Source organism: Plasmodium gaboni, chromosome 6 (assembly GCF_001602025.1).
Source record: "Plasmodium gaboni strain SY75 chromosome 6, whole genome shotgun sequence".
NCBI lineage: Eukaryota > Apicomplexa > Aconoidasida > Haemosporida > Plasmodiidae > Plasmodium > Plasmodium gaboni.
In genome coordinates this window covers 848,351-864,717 of record NC_031486.1, presented here as the reverse complement: position 1 = coordinate 864,717, position 16,367 = coordinate 848,351, and the positions used below count along the sequence as shown (strand labels likewise).

The following is a 16,367-nucleotide window of genomic DNA, read 5'->3' as shown; positions in this document are numbered from 1 at the left end:
ATTTTTTTTTCTTTATATATATATATAAATATAAAAAAAAAAAAAAAAAATAATAATAAAATGTTTTATATATAAAAAAAAAATAAAAAATAATAAAATAAAAATAAATAAAAATAAAAATCATTTAAAATACTTTTTATTCATTTTTTTTCATTGTTTTTCTTTTTTTTTTTTTTTTTTTTTTTTTTTTTTTTATATATAATAAAAAAAAAAAAAAAAAAAAAACTATAATACAAATTATTAATATTTCTTTTTTTTGCTTGTAGATTTTTTTTTTTTTTTTTTTTTTTTCTGTCCATATATTTATTAAATTGGTTTTATACTGTATATATATATATATAGATATTTATATATTTATATATTTCTTCTGTATGTGTATTTAATATATTTATTGTACATATAAAAAAAAAAGAACATCCCAATAAAAAAAAAATTCGAATATAATAATACATATCTATAAATATATATAATATATTCCATTCCAAGATACTCCTCTATACATTTATATTATTTATATAATAAACATTATTTATGAATAAAAAAAGAAATTGATATTCTTTGGTCTTTCTATTTATATATTTATATTTTTATGCTTCTTTCTTCTTGTTTCTTTTTTTCTTTTTTTTTTTTTTTTTTTTCTCTATATTCTGTTTTTTTTTTTTTTTAATATATTTATTATAACGCGGAATTTATTCTATTAAATAATATTATATCCCTTATGTTTAAAAAATATGAATATAATAAAATAAATTATAATAAAAATATTACAATTTTTTGGGTTGTTAAAATTTTTTTTTTTTTTTTTTTATAATTTGTCTAATAAATAAATGTATCCTTAAAGATATTGGTTGTTACCTTCTTCATATGAAATAATACATAAATAAATATATATTATTATACAAATATAAGTATACATATATATAAATATGTATGTATCCTCTAAAAAATAAAAAAATTATATCCCCATGTCAAAAATTGATGCCCTCAATAATATATATGAATATATAATGATCTATATTAATTAATATAAAGTTATAATATGTTATCCATTTTTTTCTTTTTAATATCCTTCTGAAAAGGCAATTCTCAACATATATAATATATATATATATATATATATATATATATATATATTTCCTTCTTATTATGTCCTCATATATTATGCACCGTTTTATAATAAAAAAAAATTGAAAAAACACATTTACAAAATGTATGTACTAAAAAATTAACCATTCGCAGTTATATTATATATATCAAATATAATTATTTATATATTTCTGTATAATTTTTTATTTATTTGAAAAAATATTCTTTTTAGTTAATTTCTGGGACGTTATCATTATTACTTCTGTCTGCTGCTTTTAAGAAATTCTTCACATCTTCCAAATTTAAATGCTGTAAAAGATTTTGCGGATTATTTAATAAATTTTTATAAAGTAAGTTACTAGCTTGATGAATATTATTACCACTTTTATTATTTTTATTTTTATTACTATTATTATTACTGCTATTTGTACTTGTATTATTTGTCTTTTTTTTCTTATTATTATAATTTGAACTTTGATTTTTATCATCCTCCTCATCATCTTCCTCTTCGTTATCATCTTCATTATTATCTTCGTCATCATCTTCATTATTATCTTCGTCATCATCTTCATCATCTTCTTCATCATCATCGTCATCATTCCTGACATTTTTGTTTTTATCATTATTATTTCCTACATTGGGCATTACACTAGATGAATTTCTTCTATATAAAATATATTCTTGGACTTTATTTGGCCCACTATTTTCAGATGTATTTGTAATTTTTTTTATATCATAATCTACATTTACTTCTTCTACCATCCTTTTTCTTGAATTGCTAGATTCCTTTTTTGACTTGGGAGTATTTGAAAGGAAGGCTTCTTGTTGCTGTGTATTATCTTTTTTAAATAAGAATTGTTTATTTTTATTTTTGCTATCTAACATAAAATTTTTGTTATCTTCTTTTTTATTATTATCATGTTGCATATTCTTTTTGTTCATTAAATTGGTACTAGCGCATAAATTTAATAATTTTTTTTCAAGATCTTCACATTTAATATTTTTATCAATATTGAATATATCAAGATTAAAATCGTTAATTGAGTATCCTGAGTTTGTATTCATATTTTCAATTTGCTCATTACTTTTAAGAAGATGAACAATATCTTTATTAGTATTACATAAATTACCTTTGTTTGTATACAATTTAAAATTACCATTCTTATCGAATGCGCCATTTTTAAAAATTTCTTTAGCAAATCGGAGGCTATTCTCCTGAGCAGTAATATTATATTGATTATTATTATTATTATTATTATTATTATTAGTAGTATTCATATTATTTTTTGAGTTACTATTTGCTCTAGAATTAACATAATTTAATTCTTTTAATTTTTCCTTTATACTATTTTTATCTAACTGTGATGAATTTTTTAAAGAATTCTTCATTTTATTTAGATAATTTTGTATAATTGATTTTTCAAATTCATCATCTTTTAATTTTTTATTTTTATCAAATGGAGGATTTGATGATGAAACAAGATTAAAAATATTATTATTACTACCTGTAGTTATACCTCTAAGAAAATCTTCTGCAGTCGTAGCATTTTCTAAAAAGGAATGATTAAGATTATTTTTATTATTTTTATTTTTTGTATTACTACTACTTTTTGTGTTACTACTACTTTTTGTATTACTACTATTTTTTGTATTACTACTTGTTTTATTAATATTTTTATTATTACTACTACTTTTTTTATTTTTATTATTATTATTATTATTATTACCGTTATTAATTAAATTACTTTTGGTTACTCTTAAAAATTCTTTTGCTTTATTCAAAAAATCTTCATTAAATGAATCCCTTATAAAATTTGCATTGTGTGTATCTTTTATTAACTTTTCATGAAAAGGATTAATAAGTAAATTTAATTTTTTTAAATCTTTATCATCCTTTTTTTTTGATGAACTATTATTACTTTTATTATTTTCATCATCATTATTATTATTATCATCATTACCTTTTTTTTTTTTAACCTTTTTAATATTTTTTACTACACATTTTTTTCTTTTTCCACTTATAGTAGATAATTCATCATTTAGTTTTTCTTTCATCTCATCTGTTAAATCACTTCGTATTTCTATAATATCTTTTGTATCTGAATAATCCGAATTTATAGTTAAAGATTGATTTGATAAGAAATGTGTCAATTTTGCCTTTAAGCTCATACTAGTCATATTATTTTTTTTATTATCATCATCATTTTTTGAATATACTTTTTTATTTTCTTTTTCTTTTTCTTTTTTTATTATTTTTTTTTTATCAGCTATTAATATATCCCATTTCATTGAGCGTATACAATCTTCTAATATATCATCAGCTTTATCTTGATAATTACTATATAAACTTTTAAATTTAAAAACAGACATATTCTTATATTCTTCTTCAGTATGTTCTTCTTTTATTTTTTTCTTATTTAATAAATTAATTAATTCTTTTAATTTCTCTCTCTTCTCATCATATTCTTTTTTTTCTTCTTCAGTTAATTTATCACAATGCTTTCTGAAATGAGCCAATTTACCTAATTGAACTGTACCACATTTAGAACAAACAGCTCTTAAAAATTTTCTCGTTTTATTCTTAGAAGTATTATCATTATTATTATTCTGTGGACTATCTTTATCATTATTATTATGGTTATTATTCATATTATTATCATTCATATTATTTTCAGGTGTATCCTTATCAAATCTCATACTTCCATCAGATAATAATGTCGTACCAACACTTTTCACTTTATCTTTACTTCCACTTATATTATAATCTTGATCATCATTCTGGTTATATTCTGTTCCTTTTTTAGACATATTTTTATTACTACATGGTGAACTTTCTTTATTTTCATTAAAATAATAACTATTATTATTATTATTATTATTATTATTATTGTTGATATTATCTGCTGTTGTATTTTTTATATTTAACATTGCACCTGAATTACCCTTACTATTACTATTCATTGTTGATGTGATCATTATATCTTTTTTTATTCCTTCATTTCTTGAAGGTGTTGTAGAACCCTCATTTTGCTCACTTTTGGCACCTCCCTTATGGGGACTACTCATTTTATTGGCATCTAACATATTAGTAATATTTTTCATATTATTGCTATCATCTGCTACCTTGTCTTGAAAATTTACATGTGACAAACATGAATCATTCTTTCCTTCACTTACTCGTTTTTCAAACCCATCTCTTCCCATTTGACTAAAAGATGTATTAGACATATAATAGGATTTGTCTAACTCAGGAGGATAACAACACTTCCCAGGATATTTATAATTAGCATGACATGGTAATTTACAATTTTCACATAGTACTAATAATTTGCTTGGTAATTTTGTATGTAAAAATGTTGTAGATTTTTTTTTATTGGTCTCTTTATTATTACTATTATCTTCTACAATACCTTTTTGTTTTAACATTTTTGCATGTTCAATTCTATTAACTAATTCTTTTACAAAATTATTAGGGAATACATTTTCATATGCTTTTCTTAATTGATCTTCATATTGTTGATCTAAAGCATCAATTCGTTTCCTATTTTCTATAATAAATTTATCTCTTTCTAATTGTTGTGCTCTTTTTCTTTTCTTAGCTTCTAATTCTTCTTGCTTACTATCATGTAATTGACTTCTTAATTCTTTCTGTAGTTGTTTTTCGTTTTCTCTTTCTTCTTTGGTCATCTTTCTTCTCTTCTTCTGTTCTTCAACTGCTTTACATTTAGAACATAAAAAGCATACCCAGTTTTGTGGTGTAAAATTAACTCCCCTTTGTCTTAAATTGTGATAGTATTCTTCACCTACATAATATCTTACATAATCAGGAGGAAAGCAATTATAACAAAAACTTGTGGGACAAGTAGCACAATGGATTAATAAATTACCACACTGTGATGACTTACGAAAGCATAAACAACATTCATGCCAACTACATGTCCATGTTTTCTTTACATTTTCATCTTTTATTCCTTCACATAATTTATGATATGTTTTAGGACATCTGAAACAATTAATCATATCACCATAATCTATTTCAATATCATTACCATTCCTATCCTTAACAATAGCTTTATGATTCTTAGTATTGTTACATATAAAACATCTATATTCATGTTTAATTTGTTTCACTTCTTGTTTTCTTCCCCAATATTCAGGAGTATATAATATTTGTGGTTTCTTTCTTTCTCTCACCGATCTCCATAACGAAATATCATTATTATTATTATTATTATTGTTGTTTTGGTTGTTTTGGTTGTTGTTGCTTGAACTAAATTGGCCATTTATCATTTCACCACTTCCTCCAGTTCCATCATTCATATTATTATTATTATTATTATTTCGTGTTTCTAATTCCTCTGCTTCATCCATCATAACTTCATCAATATCTATACCATTATCATCATCATTGTTGTTATATTTACCATCAACACTATTATCATCATCATCCTCATCATCATTCTTACTAACCAATATATCGTCGTCATCATCTTTTTTATTAATTTCCTCTTCTATTGCACATTTTTCCTCTCTTTCTAAATCTACACCATTTATTATAGGTAATTTTTGACGACCTCTTTCAATAAAAAATTCTAAAGGAAAATTATTTGTACTTTCAACATCCATATTTTGTATAGCTGCTTTACCATGTAACATTAATTTTCTTATTTCATCAGATGATAATTTTTCTTCAAAATTATCTAACATATCTTCATCATCTTGTGTCTGTACAACCAATTTATCTAATTTCAATTTTTGTTCTCTTCTAAATGCCATTCTTTCTTCAACAGTCCATTCTGTCATTAATTTCCAGACATTTACTTCTCTCTTTTGACCTATACGATGAGCTCTATCTATAGCTTGTAAATCTATAAATGGATTCCAATCCTCATCATACATTATAACATGATTTGCTGCTGTTAAATTAATACCCAAACCACCTGCTCTAGTACTTATTAAATATATAAAATATATACTATCACTTAAATTAAATTCTCTTATATCTAATTCTCTAATTAATTTATTTGTGGAACCATCTAATCTCATATATTTCCAACATCTATATTTACAATATTCTTCTAATTCATCTAAAACTAATTGAAATTGGGTAAATATTAATACTTTATGCATTTTTGCTTCACCTAACTTTTCACCACTCTCATCATTATCATTGATTTCATTTTTTATATTAACAACAACTTTTTTTTCATCAGTTTGCAATTTTATATCTGTTATATTATTATTATTATTATTATCTATATTTAATTGTGTACTATTTTTATGTGTTATCATCTCTTCGTCTTCATCCTCTTCTCCCTCTTCCTTTATATAACCATCATGCTTTTCTTTTTCTTCTCTCTTCAACATATCAAAATCATCCAGTTTGTTATCTCCTTTATCAGTAACGCCTACAGTTGAATCTTCATTTATTTTATCTGTATTGTTTGACATTTCCATTTTTTCGCTCTTTAAAAATTCTTTTATATTATTATTTATTTTGGAACTATCATGAAGATTGAAAATGTTATCATCATTTTGATCTTCATTTATATTATTATTATTATTATTATCATTATCATTATCACTACCATTGTTATCATTTTTAGAAACATTTTTGTTATCATCACTATTATTATCTTCACTTTTATTGTCGTTATTTGAATTTTGATCGTCATCATCATCAGATATGACCTTTTTTTTCTTATCCTTTCTTTTATTATAATAATTCACCTCATCGTCTTCCTCATTATCGTCCTCTTCATTATCGTCCTCTTCATTATCATCATCATCATTATAATCATCACCTTCATCATCATCATCATCACTATTATTATTCTTTTTATTATCAGATATTAATCGAGAACGTCCCTTATGTTTTATGTTACTATTATTCTTCACATATTCTTGAACCTTATCATATATACATCTCTTTTTCTTATAAGGACAATCATTATCGACAGGAACTGGGTGCATAAAACTTTTTAACATGTCCTCCTTTTCAGATGTAGGTTTTAAATCAAATCTGCCCTTATTATATATTTCCATAAATAAGGGACTATTTTCTAATGCTTCAATTTTTTTAAATTTTCCAGAATGTTCTCTTTTTTTTTTTTGTGAATTATTTTGTTCTTGTAATTTATGATAATTATAAGCAGCAACTTCTTTTTTATGTTTTTCATAACTTGATTCATAATTTTTAACATATTTACAATTTTCATAATGTAATTGACATAACAATTTATCAATAAAAATTAACTTGGATGAAGATTCTATATGTTCTTCACCAGATATATTTTTTAATTTTATGGCATCATTTTTTACTTGTTCTTTTATATCTTCACTTTCTTCTTCAAAAAATGCAAATAATTTTTCCATTTGAGATGGTCTACTTACTATACCTTTTGGATGTCCACATATAATTCTCATTTTTATAACTAAACCTAATAATTTCTTTACACTAACTTTTTCTTCAACCATAGATCTTATATCTAATAATCTTTTATACCAATGTGCAGATAAACTACCTAATGGTAACCACACATCATGAAATATTTTTTTTGGAAGTGTAATGGCTTGTTCTTTTAAACGTCTCAACATAATTTTATCTAATAAACAACGTATTGATTTTAAATCTTCTTCTTTTATAGCAGATTTTAAATCTATATTTCCAATATTTACATTTACCTTGGATGAATTATTACCTGTATTACTACCACCACCACCATCATCATTATTATTATTATTATTTTTTTCATCTTTAGTATTATTATTATTATTATTATTTTTGTTTTTATTATTTTGTGAAGCATTCATAAATGCTTGTTCTATTATTTCTGAATTTTTAAATATATCAGGAAACATAAAATTTATTAATGTAAATAATTCTGCTGAATTATTTTGAAGTGGTGTTCCTGTTAATAATAATCTCATATTTCCTACTACTCTATCCATTGAATGTCTTATTGCACCACTTTGGTTTTTAATTCTATGTGCCTCATCTAATACTATACATTGCCATTTAGGTATTGTTTCTACAAAAAATTCTTCTTCATTTTTCACTGTTTCGTATGTAGTTACATATAAATCATATAATCCTTTCTCAGCTAGCCGATCTTCTTTTGCATGTGTTCTTTCATTTTTAGAACCACATATTTTAATACAAGTCAAATGTGGTGTAAATCTATGAATTTCTCTTAACCAATTTCCTACTGTTGATAAAGGTACGACAATTAAATGAGGACCATCTATTTTATTACATTTTAAATATGATAAAAAACATAATGTTTGAATTGTTTTTCCTAATCCCATTTCATCTGCTAATATTGCACCTCCTGTTAGAAATGATTTTAATAACCATTCTACTCCATCTTCTTGATGTGGTTTTAATTGAACATTATCTACAAGTGGTCTTCTTTCAATTTTTCTTCCATTTGGATAATATACACTTAAGAAAACGGATTCTATAAATTTACATGCATTTTGATGAGCTTCATCTTCTAAAGAAGATATAAATTCATTGAATTCTTTAGAATCCATATCTACATCTTTTTTTGAATTATATTTATCACTATCATATTTATTAGATTTTTTATTATTATAACTACTACTACTTTTTGTATGGAAATAATCATTCTTAAAAGTTTTAGTTAAATTAGAAAATACACGTGGATTTACAAATGGTTGTAAATCTTTACGATGTGCTAATAAAAAACGATTACGATATTTTATTATTTTTGATCTCCAGAAACCTAATTCTCTTTGTCTTTTTTTCATTATTTCTTGTATTTCATTTTTTGTCCACCTTTTGTGTCCTTGATTTAATAAAGGATCTTCATTCTTACAACAAGGACATTCCCACTGATCAGAAATATTATCAAAATCTAAATCTGGTAAACATGTTGGATGAAATGAATTCGGACAAAAATCACAACCTAATAATTTACCAGGTCTTTGACACACATAACAAGTTGATGAATTTACATGTTCTCCATTCATATTATCAAGTACAAAACCTTTTCTCATTCTTCTTACATCTAAATTTTTATGATCATCTGGTTTACATATAGGACAATACCATTTTTCTGATTCTGGTTCTGCTGCTAAACCTAAACAACTAACATGGTAACTATTTGGACATCCATCACATAATAATAAAATCATATTTGATGATTTCTCACGACATATTTTACATCGATCTTCATTCTCTGGTATATCATCATCTTCATTTATACATTGATAACATACATAATTCTTTATGTCTTTTAATTGCTCATTATCCATTAAACCTTCGGCTTGTAAACATTCTCTATGAAATTTTTTCTTACATTGTTTACACTGAATACATTCATCACCCTCTTCGAAATTTTCACGACATAACGTACACCATGTTTTTCTTATTCTCATCTTAACAAACCAACAAAGTGGAAAAATATATATATAATTATATATATAAATATATATATATTATAATATATTAATATATATATATATATACATACATATGTACATATACATATATATCCACTTTATTACATATATATAAAATATATATATATATATATATATTATTGTCAAAAAAAATAATAAAATGAATAAATATATATGTGTTTTTTTTTTCCCCCTTTTTTAAAAAAAAATATATATATTATATATATATATAAATTTATTCTTTACATATTATATAATATTTAAAAAAAAAAAAAAATACTCACATAATATTTAAGTATTATATATATATATATATATATTATACTAAATTTATAATAAAATAATAATAAATATAATACTTATATATAATATTATATATAATATATTTATAATATTAAAAAAAATAAGAAAAATATAAAAATAAAAAAAAAAAAAACTTTATGAAATGATTTTTATGAAATAATATTATATTGCATATATAAATATATATAACATAAAAGCAAAATATAATAAAATAAAAAATATGTATTAATACAAAAATGGATTATATATATATATTATATATATATATAAATATATCAATATACTTATTTTTTAAATTAAAAAAAACAAGTAATTTATTATTGTATAGTTTTTTAGTTCACTCTTTATTTTATTTTTATTTTATTTTTTTTTTGTGACTTTATCATAAAACTTATATATATGAATATATATTATATACATTTACATTATATAAATATATATAATATTAAAATATAAGAAAAAAATAGTTTCAAAAAGTTTATTTTATAAATGATAAATATTTATATATATATGTAAATATAATATATATATAAAAATAATAATATAATGTAAAAATAATAATTTTCTATTTTAAGTGAAAATAAGTATTTAATGAACTTTTTTATAAATTTCCCCAAAAAAAAAAAAAAAAAAAAAAAAAATTAAAATATAAAAATATAATATAATATAATAAAAAAAAGAAAGAAAAAAGAAAATAATATATTTTTTAAAAATATACATTTTATACTATTATATTATTGTGATATGTATAATTTGTTTGTTCAAAAATAAAAATATATATTTTGATATAAAAAAACTATTATAAAAAATTATAAAATGTATATATACTTTTTTTTTTTCATGGATTATATTACATATATATATTAATGTATATATATATATATATATATATGTATATTGATATATATATGCATATATTATATTACATATATATAAAATATACATATAAAAAAATGAATATATTTTTTACATATATATATATATATATATATAATTTTTTCTTCTTTTACATATTAATAATAATAATATATATAATTATTATATTATAAAGATATTTATAAAATTTATATTATATTTATTTAAATATATTGTCAATATTTTAGTATTTAAAAAAAAAAAAAGAAAAAAGAAAAGATTCATCTACATGCATTCTGGTTTATATAATTTTTTTATTTATATTATTTTAAATAAATATATATATATATGTATATTATAATATTTATACAAATAAATAAATAAATTATATATTAATATTACAGAGTAAATATGATATTTATTTTATTGTAACGTTTTCTAATATATATAAGTTAAAATATATATATTCTTAAAATTTCTTTCTTCTTATTATCGATCATTAATAATATATATATATATATAATATATAATGGATGGCATATAATAAAATTTATATTATACAAAAATAAATAAAAAAGTACATTTATATTTATATATATATGAAACATATAATATAATAAAACATTTACAAAATAATAAATAGAAAAAAAAATTATCAAATATAAGAGAATACATAAACACAAATATATTTATTCTATATATAAATATATATATTTGTAGATATTAAAAAAAAAGAAATTTAAAATATATATAATTATATATATATTTTATTAAACACATTTTTTTTTTTTTTTTTTTCGCTTTATAATAACATAATCAAAGATATATATATATATATAAATACCGTTATAAAAAAAACTAAATAAAGAAAGGGGACTACATAAATAGGGGGTGGATATAAAAATAAATAATAAAAAGATTTAAACACATATATATATTTATATTTTCATATATGTATATATATATATATTTTTTTTTTTTTAATATATTTATATTATACATATATATATTTTTATAAAAAAAAAATTACATAATTTTAATAAATTTACATTAAATAATATACACAATATATTATTAAATAAACATGAAAAAAAATATATTTTAACAATATAAATATATATAATAAAAAAAAAAAAAAAAAACTTAAATCAATGAAATCTAAAAAAAAAAAATAAATAAATAAATTATATACACTTGTGTGCGTCATATAATTTTTGCAGTAGAAACATATTTATATAAAATAATAAAATAAAATATAATAAATTAAGCATATAATAAATAGATATTTATATATGTATGTTACTAAATGCATCAAAAAAATTTTAAGAAGGAAAATATATATATATATATATATATATAATATATATATAATATTTATAGGTATCTATTTACCTTTTAACTTATAATATTAGTAACAGTTATTTTTTTAAGGCGCATAAATATATAAACATGAAGTTAAAAAAAATAAGAAAATATTGATATAGATATATTTCCTACATAAATATATATATATATATAATTACATTCCTAATATGGATAATTACATGATATAATAAATAAAATTTAATTTTTATTATGTGTACCAAAAAAAAAAAAAAAAAAAACTTAATCACACTATCATTACTTTTTTAAAAAAATATCTCTCCATCTCTTTATCATTCAGAATATACTTAATGATAAATATATCTGTGAAACTATATTAATATATATATATATACCTACTACTATATACACTTATTTCTTTAGGTCTTAATTTTCTTTAGTTTTCTTTATAAATAACATACTTTTACAAGTATCTTTAGTTTACACATTTTAAGCTCGTTAATTTAATAATATATATTAATAATGTAAATTTATATATATATATTATTAACATATATATGATGTATCTTTTTTTTTTTTTTTTTTTTTTTTTTTTTTAAATATTCCTTCTTTATTATATAGTTTAGAAAGAAATGTGTCAAAAATAATGATTATACATAATTTATTTTTACACAATATAAAATATATAATTATTATTATTATTATTATTATTATTATTATATTATATTAGGTATATGAAAAAATATATTTTTTTTTTTTTATATATTTTATCTTTTTCTTTACATTTATTTTTGTATATTTTTCCAAATTGTCGTCCTCTTTTTTTTTCTTTTTTTTTTTTTCATTTAATTATGAAATTTAAAAGATAAAGACTGCACTTTAAGCACACAAAAATATTTTTTTATTTCACATATATCCTAAAAATAAATAAATAAAACATAATTTTGTATACATAAAATATATATATATATTGTGTGTATAGTTTATAAATAATATTATTATTTCTATTTTTCTTTTATAATAATTCATATGCATCTGGATAAATACACATCGTATTTTTTCTTAAGATAATACATGTGCATCTAAAAAAATACATGGTATAATTTTTTTTTCTTTGTCTTATTTTTAGCAAGTTATGAGAATGTTCAATACGCTATATAAATATATATATATATATATATATATATATATATTAAATATGGTTAAATAAGGTAAGTGTCTAAAATGATATATATGTACAAAATGTATACAAGAAAAGATAAGAAAAATAGGAACATGTTATTCTTTCCTCATTCTGATATCTACATATATATATATGTGTATATTACATCACATATATGGTATTCTTTTTAAAATGTATCGTTTTATTTATTTATTTATTTATTGATATATAGAGGGTTGCGTATTTTATATATTAAGAAAAGGAAATATATTATTTTGTCAAATAATTCATATTCATACGGATATTTTATTTTATCATACAAATAAAATATATATTTGTTGGTATAATTTTAAAACCACATATAATATTTTTCATGTATTCTTAACATTCCCTCATACTATGTTTGTCTCAACTATGAAGAGATAATATGAGTAACTAATATATATATATATATGGTAATAAAGTCTAATTTTTTTTTTTTTTTTTTTTTTATGATATGTCTTGTCCATTTTAATGGAATGAATATAAAATGAAAAAGTTAAAATATATATATATAATATATTTGCAATGTTGCTAAGATATAGCCAAAAAAAAATATTTGTGAACACTCGAATTTTAAATATTTCTATTCTTCTCCTTGGAGAATAATATATTATAGAAATATTAACTATATGGATAAAGTTAAATAAAAATAAAAAGAAACAAATGCACATAAAAATGTAAATAAACTTTTAACATATGAATTAAGAAACATTAAGCATATAACAATATAACCTTCTTATTAAAAAAAAAAAAAAAAAGTTCCATGGTATATATATATATATATATATATATATGAAAACCATGCTTCTCTTAATATAAAAAATTATTTATACCCACAAAAAAAATTATTACATTGTAAATATATATATATATATATATATATATATATATATATATTTATTTATATATTTATATTTTAATTAAGCTGTTGGGTCTCATAATACCAATCGGCTCTACAACAAGGACAAGTTAATTTGTTTTGTTTAATCCATTTTTCCATACAATGTAAATGAAAATGATGACCACATGTTCCAAATGCAGGAGGACAACCATTTCCTGGACGCATACAACTAGTACATGTGTTTTCTAAAGAACTATTACAAATTGCACACACACTATCATTTGTTGAACCAATCCATTTCCATCTTGCAACTGCATGAATTCTTTTTACTGTAATATGAGCCATATTTTTATATAATATTTAAGTTACCTCCTTTTTTTTTTTTTTTTTTTTTTTCCTTCTTATACAAGTTTGTTATATATATATATATATATATATATTATATAAACGTTCTGTTATGTACACATATACATGTAAAAAAAAAAAATTCTTGTTTATTATATTTTTATTTGTACTTAAAATTAAGATATGAAATAATGCTTCTTTATAAATATACAAGTATGTGTGATATGTACACGCACGCACATCATATTGCATATATAATTATATATATATATATATATATAATATATATTTTATTATTATATTATTTTTTTTTTACTATTTATGTACTGTGCATAATGGAAAAATATATAAATTATAAATGACTGTTCATGTGAATTTTAATATATATATATATATATATATTTTATTATGATTGCTTTAGATATATATAAAAAATTTATTCAAATGGCAATTATATATATTCTTTAGAAGTACATTCATGATATGTTATAAAGAAAGAATGAAAAATTATATAAATATAAAAATATACATATTTATTAATATTATATATATGTAGTACAAAAAAAAAAAATTAAAATGGTCACAAGAGTGTCGTATCATTGTGGCTTTTTAAAAATATCAAATATATAATATTTAAGAAAAAAGAAAAAATTATACACATATATAAATATATATATATATATAATATATTTATCATGAACATTTTATATATATATATGGAATTCATTGGAAATGTCTTTTTCATTTATCATAAAAAAATAAAATAAACGTGAGAGGAAATAAAAAAAAAAAAAAAAAATGCTCTTATATGTATTAAAAAGATATATATATATATATATATATATATATATTTTTTTTCATATTGTCTCCATTAAATATAAAAATTTCTCTAGAGACACGAACAAATTACAAAATGTTATATACATAAATATATGTATATATATATGTATATATATATATATATATATTGTAAATTGGGATCTTATAATATAGAGTTCATATTTAAAACCTGATCAGGTTATATAATAAATAAGGATACGTAAATAAGTTGTTCTTATTCAAACTTATAAAATTCAATGGAATCATTATATAACATTTTTAAAAGAAGGATGTTACTTAAATATATATTCTTATTAATTACGTGAGGTCATCAAGGAAGCTTATAACCGTTCATTGAACAAAAAAAAAAAAAAAATGAAATAATTACTATTTGTTTTCTTTTTTTTTATTTTATTAATTTTCTTTTTCATATTATAGTTTCCTATTATATTAATGGCCTTATTTAATATGAATATATATAATTATAAGGAACAACAAAAAAAAAAAAAAAAAAATAGCAAATAATTTATATATACACTTATATATATATATATATATATATATTTTTTTTTTTTTGGTTTATCTTATTGTTTCATCTTAGAAATATATAAAATGCTTTAAAAGGAGAAAAAAAAAAAAAAAAAAAATTAATTACAACAAAATGATTTCATGAAAAAAGTGAAAGGAAGTTATTATTATAATATTATATGAGAAAGTAAATACAAAAAATATAAAATAATAAGTAATATATATATGTATATCATCTGAACCTTATCATGTGTAAATATATATATATATATATATATATACATATTTGTAGTACACCTATGGAAATATCGTAAAAATTATAATGACCCCATATATAAATATTTCTTCTAAAAATTCATCACCATCCACCTTAATTATATATATATATATATATATGTTTTTTTTTTTTTTTTTTTTTTTTTTTTTTTTTTTTTTTTTTGAAAAAAAAAAAATAGTTTTTATAAAAAAAAAGTTTTTGGATTAGGGAAAAAAAAAAAATTAAAAAATAAAAAAAAAAAAAAATAAAAAAAAAAAAAAAAAAAATAAAAAAAAAAAAATAAATATTTTTTATAAAAAAATTTACTTTAAAAAAAAAAAATTTTTAAAAAAAAAATTTTAAAAAAATTTAAAGACAAA

The 16,367-nt window shown here is 19.4% G+C and overlaps 2 protein-coding genes across 2 annotated transcripts; both read right to left on the bottom strand.

Moving 5' to 3' along the window:
- Nucleotides 1-1,314: 1,314 nt before the first annotated feature.
- On the bottom strand, nucleotides 1,315-9,489 carry PGSY75_0624600 (putative SNF2 helicase; the record flags this gene model as incomplete). The annotated part of the gene is made up of 1 exon (XM_018784826.1): nucleotides 1,315-9,489. One exon carries the CDS (start codon nucleotides 9,487-9,489, stop codon nucleotides 1,315-1,317), a length of 8,175 nt encoding a protein of 2,724 aa, XP_018642880.1.
- Nucleotides 9,490-14,114: 4,625 nt separating this feature from the next.
- PGSY75_0624500 (putative anaphase promoting complex subunit) lies at nucleotides 14,115-14,384 on the bottom strand (the record flags this gene model as incomplete). Its single annotated transcript, XM_018784825.1, has 1 exon — nucleotides 14,115-14,384. The coding sequence occupies one exon, from the start codon at nucleotides 14,382-14,384 to the stop codon at nucleotides 14,115-14,117; it is 270 nt and encodes an 89-aa protein (XP_018642879.1).
- Nucleotides 14,385-16,367: the final 1,983 nt, after the last annotated feature.